Source organism: Aptenodytes patagonicus, unplaced genomic scaffold (genome assembly GCF_965638725.1).
Source record: "Aptenodytes patagonicus unplaced genomic scaffold, bAptPat1.pri.cur scaffold_443, whole genome shotgun sequence".
NCBI lineage: Eukaryota > Metazoa > Chordata > Aves > Sphenisciformes > Spheniscidae > Aptenodytes > Aptenodytes patagonicus.
Window position 1 is genome coordinate 15,786 of NW_027472346.1, and position 19,530 is coordinate 35,315.

Consider the following 19,530-nt stretch of genomic DNA (forward strand, 5'->3'; position numbering starts at 1 on the left):
CGCTCTGGGGGTGAAGGGAGTTCCTGGGACGCTCTGGGGATGCCTTGGGGGGGTCCATGGTGTGCTCCAGGGGGTAGGGGTGTCCCTGGGATGCTCTGGGGGGGTGTGTGGGTCCTTGGGACGCTCTGGGGGGGGGCCTGGGATGCTCTGGGGGTGCCCTGGGGGTCCCTGGGATGCTCCAGCGGTGTGGGGGGTCCCTGGGATGCTCTGAGGGTGTGGGGGGTCCCTGGGATGCTCCGGGGGTCTCTGGGATGCTCTGAGGGTGGGGGGGGTCCCTGGGATGCTCCGGGTGTCCCTGGGATGTTCTGGGGGGGGGGGGGGTCCCTGGGATGCTCTGGGGGTGCCCTGGGGGTCCCTGGGATGCTCCAGCGGTGTGGGGGGTCCCTGGGATGCTCTGAGGGTGGGGGGGGTCCCTGGGATGCTCCGGGGGTCCCTGGGATGCTCTGAGGGTAGGGGGGGTGTCCCTGGGATGCTCTGGGGGTGCCCTGGGGGTCCCTGGGATGCTCCAGCAGTGTGGGGGGTCCCTGGGATGCTCTGAGGGTAGGGGGTGTCCCTGGGATGCTCCGGGGGTCCCTGGGATGCTCTGAGGGTGTGGGGGGTCCCTGGGATGCTCCGGGGGTCTCTGGGATGCTCTGAGGGTGGGGGGGGTCCCTGGGATGCTCCGGGGGTCCCTGGGATGCTCTGGGGGGGGGGGGGGGGTGTCCCTGGGATGCTCTGGGGGTGCCCTGGGGGTCCCTGGGATGCTCCAGCGGTGTGGGGGGTCCCTGGGATGCTCTGAGGGTAGGGGGGTGTCCCTGGGATGCTCCGGGGGTCCCTGGGATGCTCTGAGGGTGGGGGGGGGGTCCCTGGGATGCTCCGGGGGTCCCTGGGATGCTCTGGCAGTGTGGGAGGTCCCTGGGATGCTCCGGGGGTGCTCTGGGGGTCCCTGGGACGCTCCGGGGGGTCCCGGGGTGCCCAGGTGACGCCCCCCACCCCGCAGACGGAGCACCCCTACAAGTCCAAGAAGGCGGTGTGGCACAAGCTGCTGTCCAAGCAGCGCCGCCGCGCCGTGGTCGCCTGCTTCCGCATGACGCCCCTCTACAACCTGCCCAGGTGGGCACTGGGGGGGACTGGGAGGGACTGGGAGCTGCCGGGAGGGGTGGGGGGGTGCTCTGAACCCCCTGAGACCCCCTGAGGGTGACTGGGACCACTGGGGAGCCTCTGGGGGCAACTGGGAAGCCCCTTGGGGCAACCAGGAACCCCTTAGGGGCAACTGGGAATGTCCCAGAGCCTTGTGGAGGCAACTGGGGAGCTCCTGGGGGCAAGTGGGAGCTGCTGGGAGCAACTGGGAACCCCCGAGGGGAACCAGGAACCCTTCTGGGGGCAACTGGGGGTAACTGGGAACCCCAAGGGCAACCGAGAACCCTTCTGGGGGCAACTGGGGGTAACTGGGAACCCCTCGAGAGCCTCTGGGAGCCCCTGGGGGCAACTGGGAACCCCCAAGGGCAACCAAGGACTGTGCTGGGGGCAACTGGGGGTAACTGGGAACCCCAAGGGCAACCAAGAACCCTTCTGGGGGCAACTGGGGGTAACTGGGAACCCCAAGGGCAACCAAGGACTGTGCTGGGGGCAACTGGGGGTAACTGGGAACCCCAAGGGCAACCGAGAACCCTTCTGGGGGCAACTGGGGGTAACTGGGAACCCCAAGGGCAACCAAGGACTGTGCTGGGGGCAACTGGGGGTAACTGGGAACCCCAAGGGCAACCGAGAACCCTTCTGGGGCAACTGGGGGTAACTGGGAACCCCTCGAGAACCTCTGGGAGCCCCTGGGGGCAACTGGGGGTAACTGGGAACCCCCAAGGGCAACCAAAGACTGTGCTGGGGGCAACTGGGGGCAACTGGGGGTAACTGGGAACCCCTCGAGAACCTCTGGGAGCCCCTGGGGGCAACTGGGAACCCCCAAGGGCAACCAAGGACTGTGCTGGGGGCAACTGGGGGTAACTGGGAACCCCAAGGGCAACCGAGAACCCTTCTGGGGGCAACTGGGAACCCCCAAGGGCAACCAAGGACTGTGCTGGGGGCAACTGGGGGTAACTGGGAACCCCAAGGGCAACCGAGAACCCTTCTGGGGGCAACTGGGAACCCCCAAGGGCAACCAAGGACTGTGCTGGGGGCAACTGGGAGTAACTGGGAACCCCAAGGGCAACCGAGAACCCTTCTGGGGGCAACTGGGGGTAACTGGGAACCCCTCGAGAGCCTCTGGGAGCCCCTGGGGGCAACTGGGAACCCCCAAGGGCAACCAAGGACTGTGCTGGGGGCAACTGGGGGTAACTGGGAACCCCAAGGGCAACCGAGAACCCTTCTGGGGGCAACTGGGAACCCCCAAGGGCAACCAAGGACTGTGCTGGGGGCAACTGGGGGTAACTGGGAACCCCAAGGGCAACCGAGAACCCTTCTGGGGGCAACTGGGAACCCCCAAGGGCAACCAAGGACTGTGCTGGGGGCAACTGGGGGTAACTGGGAACCCCAAGGGCAACCGAGAACCCTTCTGGGGGCAACTGGGAACCCCCAAGGGCAACCAAGGACTGTGCTGGGGGCAACTGGGGGTAACTGGGAACCCCTCGAGAGCCTCTGGGAGACCCTGGGGGCAACTGGGTGCCTCCTGGGCGAAGCCCCAGCCCCCGCTCCCGGGGACCGGGACCCCCCGGTCGCTGTCACCCCCCCCCACCCCCCCGACCCCCCCCAGGCACCGGGCCTGTAACATGTTCCTGGAGGCGTACAAGCTCTCCTGGCTGGTGCCCGAGGAGCATCCCTTCGAGGACCGCATGATCGACGACCTCTCGGTGAGCCGGGGAGGGGGGCGGGGGGACGGGGGACGTGTCACTGGCTCGGGACCCCCCCCCAGCTGAACCCTGCGGTGGTGGCCGAGGTAGAAGTCGGGGGAGGAAGAGGAGGAGGAGGAAGAGGAACGGGATAAGAAGCCGGACCCCCTGCACCAGCTCATCCTGCACTTCAGCCGGACGGCGCTGACAGAGAAGAGGTGGGGGGGGGGGGGGGGCACCCAGATGCCTGGGTCCCCCCCAGGGTGAGGGGCAGGGGGGGCCGGACACCTGGTCCCCCCCTGTGGGGGGGGGGGGAGGTGTCCCGGTACACCCCTTTGAGCCGTGTCCCCCCCCGCATCCCGCAGTAAGTTGGAGAAGGATTATTTGTACATGGCATACGCTGGCATCATGGCCAAGGTGGGTCCTGTCCCCCCCCCGTGCCCCCCCGCCCCCCGTGTGTGTGTGTCCTGTCCCCCCCCCGTGCCCCCCCAAACCACCCAGCCCCCCGGGGGCCCGGCGTGGGGCTGGGACCTGTCCCTGCTTGGGGCGGGGGGGGGGGGGGCTGCAGGGGGCGGGGGGGTTCCCCAGGGACTGTGGGGTACCCCCGGGATGGTGTTGAGGTGGGGGAGGCTCAACCGGGGACCCCCCCCGGATCGTGTGTTCCCCCTCCCCCCCCAGAGCTGCCACATGGAGGAAGGGGAAGAGGAGGAGAAGGAGGAGAAGGAGAAGGAGGAGGAAGAAGCTGAGGACTCATTCGAGGTGGGTACGGGGGCACCCTGAGCCCCCCCTGACCCCTCTGCCCCCCCCCCCCCGACCCCCCCTGACCCCCCCACCCCCGACCCCCCGCAGGAGAAGGAGATGGAGAAGCAGAAGCTGCTGTACCAGCAAGCCCGGCTGCACACGCGGGGGGCGGCCGAGATGGTGCTGCAGATGATCAGCGCCTGCAAGGGTGAGACCCCCGCGGGCAGCCCCTCGCACGGGGAGGGTCCTCGTGCAAGCCCCCCACCCCCACCCCCCACCCCCGCACGGGGAGGGTCCTCGTGCGACCCCCCCCCCCTCGCACGGGGCCGTGGTGACGGTGGGCGGCGTTGGCAGGGGAGCGGGGCGACATGGTGTCCTCCACCTTCAAGCTGGGCATCTCCATCCTCAACGGGGGCAACGCTGAGGTGCAGCAGGTAGGAGGGCGTCCGTGTGTCCCCGTGTCCCCGTGTCCCTGTGTCCATGTGTCCCCGTGTCCCTGTGTCTCCGTGTCTCCATGTCCCCATGTCCGTGTGTCCCCGTGTCCCCGTGTCCCTGTGTGTCCGTGTCTCCATGTCCCCATGTCCGTGTGTCCGTGTGTCCCTGTGTCTCCGTGTCTCCGTGTCCCCATGTCTCTGTGTCCCCGTGTCCGTGTGTCCCTGTGTCCCCGTGTCCCCGTGTCCCCATGTCCCTGTGTCCGTGTGTCCCCATGTCCCCATGTCTCCGTGTCCATGTGTCCCCATGTCCGTGTGTCCCCGTGTCCCCGTGTCCCTGTGTCTCCGTGTCTCCATGTCCCCATGTCCGTGTGTCCCCGTGTCCCTGTGTCTCCGTGTCTCCGTGTCTCCATGTCCCCATGTCCGTGTGTCCCCGTGTCCCCATGACCCCGTGTCCCTGTGTCTCCGTGTCCCCATGTCTCCGTGTCCCCGTGTCCCCATGTCCCCGTGTCCGTGTGTCCCCGTGTCCCCGTGTCCCTGTGTCTCCGTGTCTCCATGTCCGTGTGTCCCCGTGTCCCCGTGTCTCCATGTCCCCATGTCCCCGTGTCCGTGTGTCCCCATGTCCATGTGTCCCCATGTCCATGTGTCCCCGTGTCCCTGTGTCCCCGTGTCCCCATGTCCATGTGTCCCCGTGTCCCTGTGTTTCCATGTTTCCATGTCCCCATGTCCATGTGTCCCCGTGTCCCCGTGTCCCCATGTCCGTGCGTCCCCGTGTCCCCGTGTCCGTGCACAGGGCTGTGTCACTGCCGTGGCAGCGTGCACCGGGGTGCCCGTCCCAGCACGTCTGTCACGTGTCCGTGTGTCTGCACTCGTGTCTGTGTGTCTACGGATGTGTCTGCACGCCCACGGGTCTGTACGTCCGTCCACGTGTCCGTGTGTCCAGCCACGTATCCATATGTCCATGGCATGTGTCCGTGTGTCCAGCCACGTGTCCGTGTGTCCAGCCACGTGTCCATACGTCCATGGTACGTGTCCGTGTATCCAGCCACGTGTCCATACGTCCATGGTACATGTCTGTGTGTCCAGCCACATATCCATGGGTCCAGCCACGTGTCCATACATCCATGGCATGTGTCCGTGTGTCCAGCCACGTGTCCGTGTGTCCAGCCACGTGTCCTTGGGTCCAGCCACGTGTCTATACGTCCATGGCATGTGTATGTGTGTCCAGCCACATGTCCGTGTGTCCAGCCACGTGTCCATACGTCCATGGCACGTGTCCGTGTGTCCAGCCACGTGTCTATACGTCCATGGCACGTGTCCATGGGTCCAGCCACGTGTCCATGTGTCCAGCCACGTGTCCATACGTCCATGGTACGTGTCCGTGTGTCCAGCCACGTGTCCGTGTGTCCAGCCACGTGTCCATACGTCCATGGCACATGTCCATGTGTCCAGCCACGTGTCCATACATCCATGGTACATGTCCGTGTGTCCAGCCACGTGTCCATACGTCCATGGCACGTGTCCATGGGTCCAGCCACGTGTCCATGTGTCCAGCCACGTGTCCATACGTCCATGGTACATGTCCATGTGTCCAGCCACGTGTCCATACGTCCATGGTACATGTCCGTGTGTCCAGCCACGTGTCCATACGTCCATGGCACGTGTCCATGTGTCCAGCCACGTGTCTATACGTCCATGGCATGTGTATGTGTGTCCAGCCACGTGTCCGTGTGTCCAGCCACGTGTCTATACGTCCATGGCATGTGTATGTGTGTCCAGCCACATGTCCGTGTGTCCAGCCACATGTCCGTGTGTCCAGCCACGTGTCCATACGTCCATGGCACGTGTCCATGGGTCCAGCCACGTGTCCATGTGTCCAGCCACGTGTCCATACGTCCATGGTACATGTCCGTGTGTCCAGCCACGTGTCCATACGTCCATGGCACGTGTCCATGTGTCCAGCCACGTGTCCGTGTGTCCAGCCACGTGTCTATACGTCCATGGCATGTGTATGTGTGTCCAGCCACATGTCCGTGTGTCCAGCCACGTGTCCATACGTCCATGGCACGTGTCCGTGTGTCCAGCCACGTGTCTATACGTCCATGGCATGTGTATGTGTGTCCAGCCACGTGTCCGTGTGTCCAGCCACGTGTCTATACGTCCATGGCATGTGTATGTGTGTCCAGCCACATGTCCGTGTGTCCAGCCACGTGTCCATACGTCCATGGCACGTGTCCATGGGTCCAGCCACGTGTCTATACGTCCATGGCATGTGTATGTGTGTCCAGCCACATGTCCGTGTGTCCAGCCACGTGTCCATACGTCCATGGCACGTGTCCGTGTGTCCAGCCACGTGTCCATACGTCCATGGCACGTGTCCATGGGTCCAGCCACGTGTCCATGTGTCCAGCCACGTGTCCATACGTCCATGGTACATGTCCATGTGTCCAGCCACGTGTCCATACGTCCATGGCACATGTCCGTGTGTCCAGCCACGTGTCCGTGTGTCCAGCCACGTGTCCATACGTCCATGGCACGCGTCCGTGTGTCCAGCCACGTGTCCGTGTGTCCAGCCACGTGTCTATACGTCCATGGCATGTGTATGTGTGTCCAGCCACATGTCCGTGTGTCCAGCCACGTGTCCGTGTGTCCAGCCACGTGTCTATACGTCCATGGCATGTGTATGTGTGTCCAGCCACATGTCCGTGTGTCCAGCCACGTGTCCATACGTCCATGGCACGTGTCCGTGTGTCCAGCCACGTGTCTATACGTCCATGGCACGTGTCCATGGGTCCAGCCACGTGTCCATGTGTCCAGCCACATGTCCATACGTCCATGGTACATGTCCGTGTGTCCAGCCACGTGTCCATACGTCCATGGCACGTGTCCATGTGTCCAGCCACGTGTCCGTGTGTCCAGCCACGTGTCCATACGTCCATGGCATGTGTATGTGTGTCCAGCCACGTGTCCGTGTGTCCAGCCACGTGTCTATACGTTCATGGCATGTGTATGTGTGTCCAGCCACATGTCCATGTGTCCAGCCACATGTCCATACGTTCATGGCACGTGTCCGTGTGTCCAGCCACGTGTCCGTGTGTCCAGCCATGTGTCTATATGTCCATGGCATGTGTATGTGTGTCCAGCCACATGTCCATGTGTCCAGACACGTGTCCATACGTCCATGGCACGTGTCCGTGTGTCCAGCCACGTGTCCGTGTGTCCAGCCACGTGTCCATACGTCCATGGCACGTGTCCGTGTGTCCAGCCACGTGTCCGTGTGTCCAGCCACGTGTCCATACGTCCATGGTACATGTCCGTGTGTCCAGCCACGTGTCCATACGTCCATGGCACGTGTCCATGTGTCCAGCCACGTGTCCGTGTGTCCAGCCACGTGTCCATACGTCCATGGCATGTGTATGTGTGTCCAGCCACGTGTCCGTGTGTCCAGCCACGTGTCTATACGTTCATGGCATGTGTATGTGTGTCCAGCCACATGTCCATGTGTCCAGCCACATGTCCATACGTTCATGGCACGTGTCCGTGTGTCCAGCCACGTGTCCGTGTGTCCAGCCATGTGTCTATATGTCCATGGCATGTGTATGTGTGTCCAGCCACATGTCCATGTGTCCAGACACGTGTCCATACGTCCATGGCACGTGTCCGTGTGTCCAGCCACGTGTCCGTGTGTCCAGCCACGTGTCCATACGTCCATGGCACGTGTCCGTGTGTCCAGCCACGTGTCCGTGTGTCCAGCCACGTGTCCATACGTCCATGGTACATGTCCATGTGTCCAGCCACGTGTCCGTGTGTCCAGCCACGTGTCCATACGTCCATGGCACGTGTCCGTGTGTCCAGCCACGTGTCCATACGTCCATGGCACGCGTCCGTGTGTCCAGCCACGTGTCCGTGTGTCCAGCCACGTGTCTATACGTCCATGGCACGTGTCCGTGTGTCCAGCCACGTGTCCGTGTGTCCAGCCACGTGTCCATACGTCCATGGCACATGTCCATGTGTCCAGCCACGTGTCCATACATCCATGGCATGTGTCCGTGTGTCCAGCCACGTGTCCGTGTGTCCAGTCACGTGTCCATACGTCCATGCACACGTCTGTGTGTACGCCCACGTGTGCTTCCATCCACCCATCTGTGCTCGTGTCTGTGCAGGAGCCCACGGGCACGTCTGTGTCCCCGTGCCGGTGGCCGTGTCCCCGTGCCAGTGCCCATGTCCCCACGCCGGTGCTGGTGTCCCCATGCTGGTGGCCATGTCCGGGTACCCGTGTCCCCGTGCCGGTGGCTGTGTCCCTGTGCCGGTGGCTGTGTCCCCGTGCCAGTGCCCATGTCCCCACGCCAGTGCCAGTGTCCCCGTGCCGGTGGCCGTGTCCGGGTGCCCGTGTCCCCGTGCCGGTGGCCATGTCTCTGTGCTGGTGGCCGTGTCTGGGTGCCCGTGTCCCCATGCCGGTGCCTGTGTCCCTGTGCCGGTGCCCACGTCCCCACGCCAGTGGCCGTGTCCCCATGCCGGTGGCCGTGTCCCCGTGCCGGTGGCCATGTCCGTCTGTCCATGTGTCCGTCCGTCCCCCCAGAAAATGCTGGACTACCTGAAGGCGAAGCGGGAGGTCGGGTTCTTCCACAGTGTCCAGGCCCTGATGCAGACCTGCAGGTAACGCCTGGGCTGGGGCCCCCCCGCGGGCATCGGGGTTCCCCTGCGGGTATCGGGGTTCCCCCGCAGGCATTGGGGTCCCCCATGGGCATTGGGGTCCCCCCCACAGGCATTGGGATCTCCCACGGGCATCGGGGTCCCCCCACGGGCATCGGGGTCCCCCCGTGGGTATTGGGGTCCCCCCACAGGCATTGGAATCCCCCATGGGCATCGGGGTCCCCCCACGGGCATCAGGATCCCCCCATGGGTATCGGGGTTCCCCCGCAGGCATTGGGATCCCACACGGGCATTGGGGTCCCCCCGCAGGTATCGGGGTTCCCCCGCAGGCATTGGGATCCCCCACGGGCATCGGGGTCCCCCCGCAGGTATCGGGGTTCCCCCGCAGGCATTGGGATCCCCCACGGGCATTGGGGTCCCCCTGTGGGCATCAGGGACCCCCTACAGACATGGGGCCCCCCCCTTGGGCGTCAGGGACCCTCCATGGATGCCCCAGAGGTTCAGGGTGTCGGGGTGTCCCCCACGGGGGGGTTCCCCAAGAGCTTCAGGACCCCCCAAGGAGGGATCGGGTCCAGCCAGGGGGGTCCTGGAAGGGTTTCGGGGGGCCCCATCCTGACACACACCCCCCCCCCCCCATGTCCCCGCAGCGTCCTGGACCTCAACGCCTTCGAGCGGCAGAACAAGGCGGAGGGGCTGGGCATGGTGACGGAGGAGGGGACGAGTGAGTGGGGGGGCCCTGCCTGGGCACCCCCCCGGGACCCCCTCTATTGCTGCTGTCCCATGGGATTGGGGGGGGGGGGGGGGCTGCAACTGGGGGGGGGATCCCCATCCTGCACCCCCCCGTCGCGCTGCGCTGCTCCCCCCGAGCCCCCGCTATTAATGTGGCTCCGAGCCCCTAATGCCCCCCCCCCCAAAGCCCTAATGGCCCCCCCGGGTCCCTAATGCCCCCCCCTATAGCCCTAATACCCCCTATAGCCCTGACACTCCTCTGCGCCCTTAACACCCCCCCCCAAGCCCTAATACCCCCAAAACCCTAATGACCCCCCCCAGCCCTAATGACCCCCCCAAACCCTAATGACCCCCCAAAGCCCTAATCTCCCCCCCAACCCCCCCCCCCCCGCCCCACTCACCTCCTCTCTCCCCTTCTCTCCCCATCCCGGCTCCTGGTGACAGTCATCAGCCGTGAGAACGGTAAATACTCGTTATCGTAGGGGCTATAGGGCTGGGGGGGGGTGTCTATAGGGTCTATAGGGCTGGGGGGGCGGTATATAGGGTCTATAGGGCTGGGGGGGTATACAGGGTCTATAGGGCTGAGGGGGTTATGCAGAGTCTATAGGGCTGGGGGTTATCGTAGGGTCTATAGGGCTGGGGGTGGTATACAGGATCTATAGGGCTGGGGTTTGTCGTAGGAGCTATAGGGCTGGGGGGGTTATCGTAGGGTCTATAGGGCTGGGGGGGTTATCGTAGGGTCTATAGGGTGCTATCGTAGGGTCTATAGGGCTACGAGGTGTTATGACAGGGTCACCAGGCTGCAGGGGTCATCATAGGGTCTATAGGGCTGGGGGGGTCATTGTAGGGTCTCCGGGCTGGGGGGGTCATTGTAGGGTCTATAGGGGCTGGGGGGGTCATTGTAGGGTCTCCGGGCTGGGGGGTGCTGGAGGAGGGTGGCACTGGCGTGGTCTTCCCGTGCCCCCTCCCCAGAGCAGGATCGGGACCCGCGGCATGTCCCCGCGTCCCCTGGCTGCCACCCCCACAGCGTCCCCGCAGCATGCCTGTCCCCGCTTGTCCCTGACCCCCTCGGCCCTGCTGGCTGCCCCCTCCCCAAGCTAACCCCCTGCCACCCCGGGGTGTCCCCCTGCCACCCTGGCATGTCCCCGTTGCCACCCTATGGTGTCCCTGTACTACCCTGGTGTGTCCCCGTGCCACCCCGGGGTGTCCCCGTGCCCCCCTATGGTGTCCCTGTACCACCCTGGTGTGTCCCCGTGCCACCCCGGGGTGTCCCTGTGCCATGCTGGCATGTCCCCATGCTGCCCCAGGATATCCCTTTGCCACCTATGGTGTCCCCGTGCCACCCCGGGGTGTCCCCGTGCCCCCCTGGGGTGTCCCCGTGCCCCCCTACGGTGTCCCTGTGCCACCCTGGTGTGTCCCCGTGCTACCCCGGGGTGTCCCCGTGCCCCCCTACGGTGTCCCTGTGCCACCCTGGCGTGTCCTCATGCTGCCCCAGGATGTCCCCATTGCCACCCCGGGGTGTCCCTGTGCCGTCTCAGTGTGTCGCTGTCACCCCGGGGTGTCCCCATTGCCACCCCAGGGTGTCCCCATTGCCACCCCGGGGTGTCCCTGTGCCGTCTCAGTGTGTCGCTGTCACCCCGGGGTGTCCCCATTGCCACCCCAGGGTGTCCCCATTGCCACCCCGGGGTGTCCCTGTGCCGTCTCAGTGTGTCGCTGTCACCCCGGGGTGTCCCCATTGCCACCCCGGGGTGTCCCCATGCCATCTCGGTGTGTCGCTGTCACCCCGGGGTGCCCCCGTGCCGCTGCAGTATGTCCCCACACCACCCCGGGATGTCACCTTGCGGCCACCCCGGGATGTCACCCCGTGGGCCCCCCTGACGTGGCCTGGCCTTGGCCACCCCTGACCCCACGTGGCCCCGACTTTGTCTCCGTGTGACCCCGTCCCCGTCCCCCCCCAGGGGAGAAGGTGATGTCGGACGACGAGTTCACGCAGGATCTCTTCCGGCTGCTCCAGCTGCTCTGCGAGGGGCACAACAACGGTGAGGGGACGTGGGGGGATGCGGGGGGGGGGGGGGGGGGACAGGAGGCATGGAGCCATGGGGGCACAGCCGTGGGGCACAAGGGGGCTTGGGGGGACTCTGGGGTGGGGAAGGGGCTTTGGAGGACCATGGGGCAGAAGGAGGAGCTATGGAGCAGGAGGGGCTACGGGGCGGCCGTGGGGGCTATGGGGCGGCTTTAGGGGGCCGTGGGATGGCTTTAGGGGATGTGGGGTGGCTTTAGGGGGATGTGGGGTGGCTGTGGGGCCGGTCTCACCCCATTCCGCCCCCCCAGATTTCCAGAACTACCTGCGCACCCAGACAGGGAACACGACCACCATCAACATCATCATCTGCACCGTGGACTACCTGCTGCGCCTGCAGGTACCCGGCCCCACGGCCCCCCCCAGCCCCACACCGCGGCCTCCAGCCCGGCCCCCCGGCCCCAGTCCCTGTCCCTGACCCATGGCTCTGCCCCAGCCCCAACCCACCTTCCCTGACCCACATCCCTGATCTCCATCCCCGACCCACGTCCCCTTGCCCTGCTCTGTCCCACATCCCACCCTGGGTCCCCGACTGTCCCCGTGTCCCCGTGTCCTGTGCTGCCGGTGGTCCCCACGTCCCCGTCCCTGTGTCCTCGTGCTGCCGGTGGTCCCCACATCCCTGTCCCCGTGTCCTCATGCTGCTGGTGGTCCCCACGTCCCCATCCCCATGTCCTCATGCTCCTGCTGGTCCCCGTGTCCTGTGCTGCTGGTGGTCCCCACGTCCCCATCCCCATGTCCTCATGCTCCTGCTGGTCCCCGTGTCCTGTGCTGCTGGTGGTCCCCGTGTCCTCGTGCTGCCAGTGGTCCCCATGTCCTCATCCCCATGTCCTCGTGCTGCCGGTGGTCCCCGTGCCCCTGTCCCCATGTCCTCGTGCTGCCGGTGGTCCCCCCCATCCCCATCCCCATGTCCTCGTGCTGCCGGTGGTCCCCACGTCCCTATCCCTGTGTCCTCGTGCTGCCGGTGGTCCCCACGTCCCCGTCCCCATGACCTCGTGCTGCCGGTTGTCCCCACATCCCCGTCCCCGTGTCCTCGTGCTGATGGTGGTCCCCGTGCCCCCGTCCCCCCACTGCTGACGGTGGTCCCCGTGCCCCCGTCCCCCCGCCGCTGACGGTGCCCGTCCGGTGGCAGGAGTCCATCAGCGACTTCTACTGGTACTACTCGGGGAAGGACGTGATCGACGAGCAGGGGAAGCGCAACTTCTCCAAGGCCATGGCCGTGGCCAAGCAGGTCTTCAACAGCCTCACCGAGTACATCCAGGTGAGCCCCCCCGGAGCGCCACCCCCCCCCCCGAGCCCCCACAGCCCCTCGCCAAGCACAGCCCGGTGGGATGGACCCCGCAGCCCCCCACGATGTCCCTGGGGGGCTGGGGGTGGTGGTCTGAGATCCTTGGGGTCCCCAGGAGTCTTGGTGTCCCTGGGAGGTCCCCGAGGACCCCAGTGTCCAAGGGGTCCCTCGGGGGTCCTGAAGTCCCTGGGAGGAGACCCCAGTGTCTAAGGGGTCCTGATGTCCCTGGGGTCCCCAAGAGCCCCGATGTCCCAGGGATCCCAGTGGTCCCAATTCCCCGGGGAGTCCTGGGACCCCCCCCGGGGCTCCCGCTGTCCCCCAGGGTCCCCAGGGTTGGGGGGGGGGGGGAAGGTCTCTGGGGGTCCCCCAGGGCCCACGGTGCCAGCACCCGCCGCCCGCAGGGTCCCTGCACGGGGAACCAGCAGAGCCTGGCCCACAGCCGCCTCTGGGACGCCGTCGTCGGCTTCCTCCACGTCTTCGCCCACATGATGAAGAAGCTGGCCCAGGTGGGCGCCGGGAGGGCGGCGGCAGCCCCCCCCCCCCCCCCACTAACCCGCTGCCCCCTCCCTGCTGTCCCCAAGGCGGGGGGAGAGTTGGGGACACCCAGGTCCCCAGCGGTATCAGCAGCCCTCCCCCCCCCCCCCCCCCGCCCTGACCCCCAACCCATCCCGTTGGCCCCGGGGCACCCTAAGGACCCCCCAGGCTGGGATTGGGGGGGCGCGCACACACACACACACACACACCCCCCACGATGCCCCGGGGGGGGGGGGGGCCCCGTGACACCCCGAGCTGGCTCTGACGGACCTTTCCGCCCCGCTGCCGCCAGATGGGCCAAACGCCGGGACCGCGGATGGGCGTAAGCACCCGCCGAGCCCCCCCGCCCCGTCCCCCTCCCCAGCGCTGCATGGCCTCGCTAACACACCCCCCCCCCCCCCGCTCCCAGCATGGCAAAGCCCTGCCCCGGACCCCCCCCCGCTTGGGTTGTGTGCGAGTTGGGGGGCCACCACCCACCCTCTGTCTCGTGGTGCGAGGAGCGGTGCTGGGAGCGGGTCGTGCCCCCAGGTAAGGGGGTCCGGGGCCGCGGTGGGGGTCACGGCGCAGGGGGGCCGCCTCGGGCTCACGGTGTCGTGTGTCCCCCCCCCAGGACTCCAGCCAGATCGGGCTGCTGAAGGAGCTGCTGGACCTGCAGAAGGACATGGTGGTGATGCTGCTGTCCCTGCTGGAAGGTGGGGTCCCCTCGCCGTCCCTGTCCCCCCCCCCCCCCCTGCGGCATCCAGGACCCCTCTGCTGCCACGGGTGTCCCGACGTCACCCAGGGTCCCCCTGCCATCCGGCGTGTCCTGGCCGTCCATGCCACCTGGGGTTAGGACATCCCACCCACCGTCCAGGATGTCCTAACGCCACCCAGGGTCCCCGTTATCACCGGGAGCGTCCCCCACAAGATGAGGTCTCCTCACCATCCAGGTTGTCCCCATGCCATCGGGGGTGTCCCCTCGCTCTCCAGGGTGTCCCCCCCCACCTCCCTCGGGGTGTCCCCTTGCTCTCTAGGGTGTTCCCCACCACCCATGGTGACCCACGCCACTTCAGGTGTCCTCAGCCACCTGGGGCGGCCCCTGGTCTCCAGGGCTGTCCTCGTGCTCTCCAGGGTGTCCCCAGGCACCGGGGCTGTCCCCGCAGCACCCCCGGACCTGATGGGACAACCCCCCCCCCCCCCCCCCCCCCACCACTACAGGCAACGTGGTGAACGGGACCATCGCCCGGCAGATGGTGGACATGCTGGTGGAGTCCTCCAGCAACGTCACCATGATCCTCAAGTTCTTCGACATGTTCCTGAAGCTGCGGGACATTGTGGCCTCGGACGCCTTCCGCGACTACGTCTCGGACCCGCGAGGTCTCATCTCCAAGAAGGACTTCCAGAAGGCGATGGACAGCCAGAAGCAATACGAACCCGCCGAGATCCAGTTCCTCCTCTCCTGCTCCGAGGCGGATGAGAACGAGATGATCGACGTGGAAGCCTTCGCCGGTCGCTTCCAAGAACCCGCTCGCGACATCGGCTTCAACGTAGCTGTGCTCCTCACCAACCTCTCGGAGCACGTTCCCCATGACCAGCGTCTCCGGACCTTCTTGGAGCAGGCGGCCAGCATCTTGGAGTATTTCCGTCCTTTTTTGGGACGGATCGAGATCATGGGAGCGGCTCGACGGATCGAACGCCTCTACTTCGAGATCAGCGCCGCCAACAAGGCGCAGTGGGAGATGCCCCAAGTGAAGGAGTCCAAGCGTCAGTTCATCTTCGACGTGGTCAACGAGGGGGGGGAGGCCGAGAAGATGGAGCTCTTCGTCAACTTCTGCGAGGACACCATCTTCGAGATGCAGATCGCTTCTCGCCTCTCCGAGGAGGAACCCCCTCGGGAAGGAAGGGAGGATGAGGAGCAGGAGGAAGAGGAGGAGCCCCCCGACCTCACCGGCTCCCCGCCCTCCGCCGAACCCACCTCGGCTTTTCGGGAGCTGCTGGCGGGGGCCGGGGGGTTGCGACATTTGTTGGGGTTCCCCCAAACTTGGCGGCGACGGTTGCGACGGTTGCGACGGCGGCCGTGTCGGGAGCTGGCGTGGGCGGCGGGGGCGGCCGCCGGCCGGGCGGTGCTGGGGGGGCTGCTGGGGGGCTGGGGGGTGCTGGGGGCCGTGGGGCACCTGGCCTGGACCTCCCTTTTCGGAGGGGGGCTGGTGGAGGGGGCGCAGCGCCTGGCCCTGGCCGAGCTGCTGGCCAGCATGCCCGACCCCACTCAGGACGCCGTGGGGGGCGGCGAGGACGGGGGGGGCGCGGGGGGAGAGGAAGGGGGTCCTCAAGACCCCGTCCCCCTGCCCGACCCCACCTGCCGCAGCCCCCCGAGGAGGAGGAGGAGGAGGAGGAGGAGGAGGCGGCGGCACCGGTGGCGGCTTTCGGGATGCGCAAGGAGCCCGGGCACTATCGGCTGGTGGCCCCCGACGCCCCCGGGGGGCTGGGAGACATTGGGGAGCCCCCCGCCGCCGAGCCCCCCACCCCCGAGGGCACCCCCATCCTCCGGAGGAAGATTGGGGTAGGTGGCCGAGGGGGGGTCCTCGGAGGAGGGGATGCTTGGGGTCCCTGGGGGGGTGTGGCAGGATGCTGGGGGTCCCTATGGGCGGGGAGAACCCCAGGGGTCCCCTATGGGGGAGCAGGACACTGGAGGGGTCCCTATGGGGGGGCAGGAGCCTGGGCTCCCTCCCAGCAGTGGGGAGCAGAGCAGGGGGTCCCCAAACCCTGGTTCCTGCCCCCTTTGGGCATGGCCAGCCTGAGCAGGGCTTCGGGGTGGGGTGGAGGGGGCGGTCCGTGCCCCCCCCCCCCAGGATCAGGTGGGGCCTGATCCTGGCTCCCACCACAGGAGGATGGTGAGGAGGTGGTGGAGGAGGAGCCGCAGAAGGAAGAAGAGCCGCCGGGCGAGACGGAGAAAGCCGAGTGAGTGGGGGGGGCCGGGGCCCCGCTGGGGGGGGTGCCTGGCCCCATTGGGGGTTGCATGGCCCCACTGGGGCTGCGGGGTGGATCCATGGCCCCGTTGGGTGTTGCATGGCCCTACTGGGGCCATGGGGTGGGTCCATGGCCCCGTTGGGTGCTGCATGGTCCTGTTGGAGCTATGGGTTGGGTCCATGGCCCCGTTGGGTGCTGCGTGGCCCCGTTGGGTGCTGCATGGCCCCGTTGGGTGTTGTGTGGCCCCACTGGGGCTGTGGGGTGGGTCCATGGCCCCGTTGGGTGTTGCGTGGCCCCGTTGGGTGCTGCGTGGCCCCACTGGGGCTGTGGGGTGGGTCCATGACCCCGTTGGGTGCTGCGTGGCCCCGTTGGGTGCTGCGTGGCCTCGTTGGGTGCTGCATGGCCCCGTTGGATGTTGCGTGGCCCCACTGGAGCTGCGGGGTGGGTCCATGGCCCCGCTGGGTGCTGCATGGTCCCGTTGGAGCTATGGGGTGGGTCCATGGCCCCGTTGGGTGCTGCGTGGCCCCGTTGGGTGCTGCGTGGCCTCGTTGGGTGCTGCATGGCCCCGTTGGAGCTATGGGGTGGGTCCATGGCCCCATTGGGGGGTGCCTGGCCCCGCTGGGGGGGGGGGTGCTGTGGGAAGGGCGGAGAGTCCCGCTGGAGGCCCCCACCCAGGCAGCACCCTCTCTCCAGCACGGAGAACGGGGAGAAGGCCGGGGCGGAGGGGGCCGAGGGGGTGCCCGAGCCCAGGGCCCCCGAGAGGAGGAGGAAATCGGTGCCCCGGGAGCGCAAGGAGCCGCTGGCCGAGGGAGCCTTCGAGTTCTGGGCTGAGCTGGAGGTCCAGAGGGTCAAATTCCTGGTACGGGGGGGGCCGAGGGGGCCGGGGGGGGGGCTGGGACCCCCATCACCTGAACACCGGGACCCCCATCCCCGCGTGCGAGCCAGGCACCGGGACCCCCATCCCTGGGGGGGCAGCCTGGCGGGGGGGGGGGGGGGGTAATGGGACCCACCTGGGTTGGCGGGAGGGGGGGGGTGGTGGTCCTGGGGCTGGGCCCCCCCCCAGCCCTGAGCGTGTGTCGTGCCCCCCCCCCCCTCGGTGCAGAACTACCTGTCCAGGAACTTCTACAACCTGCGGTTCCTGGCGCTCTTCCTCGCCTTCGCCATCAACTTCATCCTCCTCTTCTACAAGGTCTGGGTCCCTGGGGAGGGGTGGGGGCACCCCGGGTCTCTGGGGGGGGGGGTATGGGATGGGGGGGGGGCACCCCAGAGCCCTGAGTCCCTGGGGGGGGGGGTGGTATGGGATGGGGTGGGGGCACCCCAGAGCCCTGAGTCCCTGGGGGGGGGGGTGGTATGGGATGGGGTGGGGGCACCCCAGAGCCCTGAGTCCCTGGGGGGGGGGGGGGTATGGGATGGGGTGGGGGCACCCCAGAGCCCTGAGTCCCTGGGGGGGGGGGGTATGGGATGGGGTGGGGGCACCCCAGAGCCCTGAGTCCCCAGGGGTGGTATGGGATGGGGTGGGGGCACCCCAGAGCCCTGAGTCCCTGGGGGGGGGGTGGTATGGGATGGGGTGGGGGCACCCCAGAGCCCTGAGTCCCTGGGGAGGGGGTGGTATGGGATGGGGTGGGGGCACCCCAGAGCCCTGAGTCCCTGGGGGGGGGGGTATGGGATGGGGTGAGGGCACCCCAGAGCCCTGAGTCCCCGGGGGGGGGTATGGGATGGGGTGGGGGCACCCCAGAGCCCTGAGTCCCCAGGGGTGGTATGGGATGGGGTGGGGGCACCCCAGAGCCCTGAGTCCCTGGGGGGGGGGGTGGTATGGGATGGGGTGGGGGCACCCCAGAGCCCTGAGTCCCCGGGGGGGGGGGGGGTATGGGATGAGGTAGAGGACCCCGGCCCCCTGGGGGGTGTATGGCACGGGGTGGGGGCACCCCGGCTCCTCGGCGGGGGGGGGCTGTGGGGTCCGTAGGGTGGGGTGATGGGTACCAGCACGCTCAGGTCCCCGGGGCGTGGGGGTGGGCGGGTGCCGCAGAGCGTCCTTGCCCCCCCCCCCCCCCCCTCGCCCCGGTGCTGAGCAGACCCCCAACCCCCCAGGTGTCGGAGCACCCTCCGGGCGCAGAGGAGGAGCCGGAGGGCTCGGGGCTGGCGGCGGCGGTGGCCGAGGAGGCCGGGGGGGCCGAGGCCGGGGGGGCCGGGGAGGAGAGCGTGGTCTACTACTTCTTGGAGGAGAGCACGGGGTACATGCAGCCGGCGCTGCAGGGCCTGGCCCTGGCCCACACCCTCGTCGCCTTCCTCTGCATCATCGGCTACAACTGCCTCAAGGTGCGCCCGGACACGCCCGGACACGCCCCGCCCCCGGCCGCGCCCCCTCGGACACGCCCGACCCTGGTCGTCGTCCCCCCCCCCCCCCCGAGCCCGTGTGTGTGTGTGTGTGTGTCCCCGACCCCGTGTCCTGGGGGTATCTGGACACGCCCGCCTGCCCCCAGCCACGCCCATTTACGGTGCCACACCCTCTGGTGGTGCCACGCCCCCTCAGCCACGCCTGCCCCACCCTGAGCCCGTGTGTGTCCCCCCGACCCCATATCCCCCCCCCGACCCCGTGTCCCCCCCACCGGCCCCGTGTGTCCCCCCCGCCCCGAGCCCATGTCCCCCCCCGACCCTGTGTGTCCCCCCGAGCCCGTGTCCCCCCCCCGAGCCCATGTCCCCTCCCCAGCCCCGTGTCCCCCCCCGACCCCGTGTCCCCCGAGCCCGTGTCCCCCCTGCCGGCCCCGTGTCCCCCCCCGGCCCCGTGTGTCCCCCCCCGAGCCCGTGTCCCCCCCGGCCCCATGTCCCCCCCTGAGCCCGTGTCCCCCCTGCCGGCCCCGTGTCCCCCCCCGTCCCCGTGTCCCCCCCGAGCCCGTGTCCCCCCTGGCCCAATGTCCCCCCCCGGCCCCGTGTCCCCCCCCGGCCCAATGTCCCCCCCGGCCCCGTGTCCCCCCCCGACCCCGTGTCCCCCCGGCCCCATGTCCCCCCCCGAGCCCGTGTCCCCCCCCAGCCCCATGTCCCCCCCTGAGCCCGTGTCCCCCCTGCCGGCCCCGTGTCCCCCCCGTCCCCGTGTCCCCCCCGAGCCCGTGTCCCCCCTGCCGGCCCCGTGTCCTCCCCCCGGCCCCGTGTCCCCCCCCGGCCCCGTGTCCCCCCCCGAGCCCGTGTCCCCCCCCGGCCCATGTCCCCCCCCGGCCCCGTGTCCCCCCCCGGCCCCATGTCCCCCCCCCGGCCCCGTGTCCCCCCCCGACCCCGTGTCCCCCCCCGCTGTCCCCAGATCCCCCTGGTGATCTTCAAGCGGGAGAAGGAGGTCGC

General features: G+C 68.1%; 1 protein-coding gene across 1 annotated transcript in view; it reads left to right on the plus strand.

Annotated features, from left to right (window-relative positions):
* The window catches only part of LOC143173902 (ryanodine receptor 1-like), a gene marked incomplete at both ends in the record, with an annotated part of 35,243 nt that extends 15,713 nt beyond the window's left edge, over positions 1-19,530 (plus strand). The window contains 22 exon segments of the mRNA XM_076364027.1: positions 980-1,092; positions 2,726-2,822; positions 2,913-3,019; positions 3,167-3,218; positions 3,480-3,560; positions 3,651-3,750; positions 3,897-3,976; positions 8,553-8,629; positions 9,274-9,347; positions 9,800-9,817; positions 11,314-11,394; positions 11,687-11,775; positions 12,565-12,693; positions 13,122-13,226; positions 13,865-13,946; positions 14,452-15,569; positions 15,572-15,793; positions 16,118-16,191; positions 16,894-17,059; positions 17,303-17,389; positions 18,289-18,516; positions 19,493-19,530. Of these exon segments, the coding sequence (XP_076220142.1) occupies positions 980-1,092; positions 2,726-2,822; positions 2,913-3,019; positions 3,167-3,218; positions 3,480-3,560; positions 3,651-3,750; positions 3,897-3,976; positions 8,553-8,629; positions 9,274-9,347; positions 9,800-9,817; positions 11,314-11,394; positions 11,687-11,775; positions 12,565-12,693; positions 13,122-13,226; positions 13,865-13,946; positions 14,452-15,569; positions 15,572-15,793; positions 16,118-16,191; positions 16,894-17,059; positions 17,303-17,389; positions 18,289-18,516; positions 19,493-19,530 (3,218 nt within the window).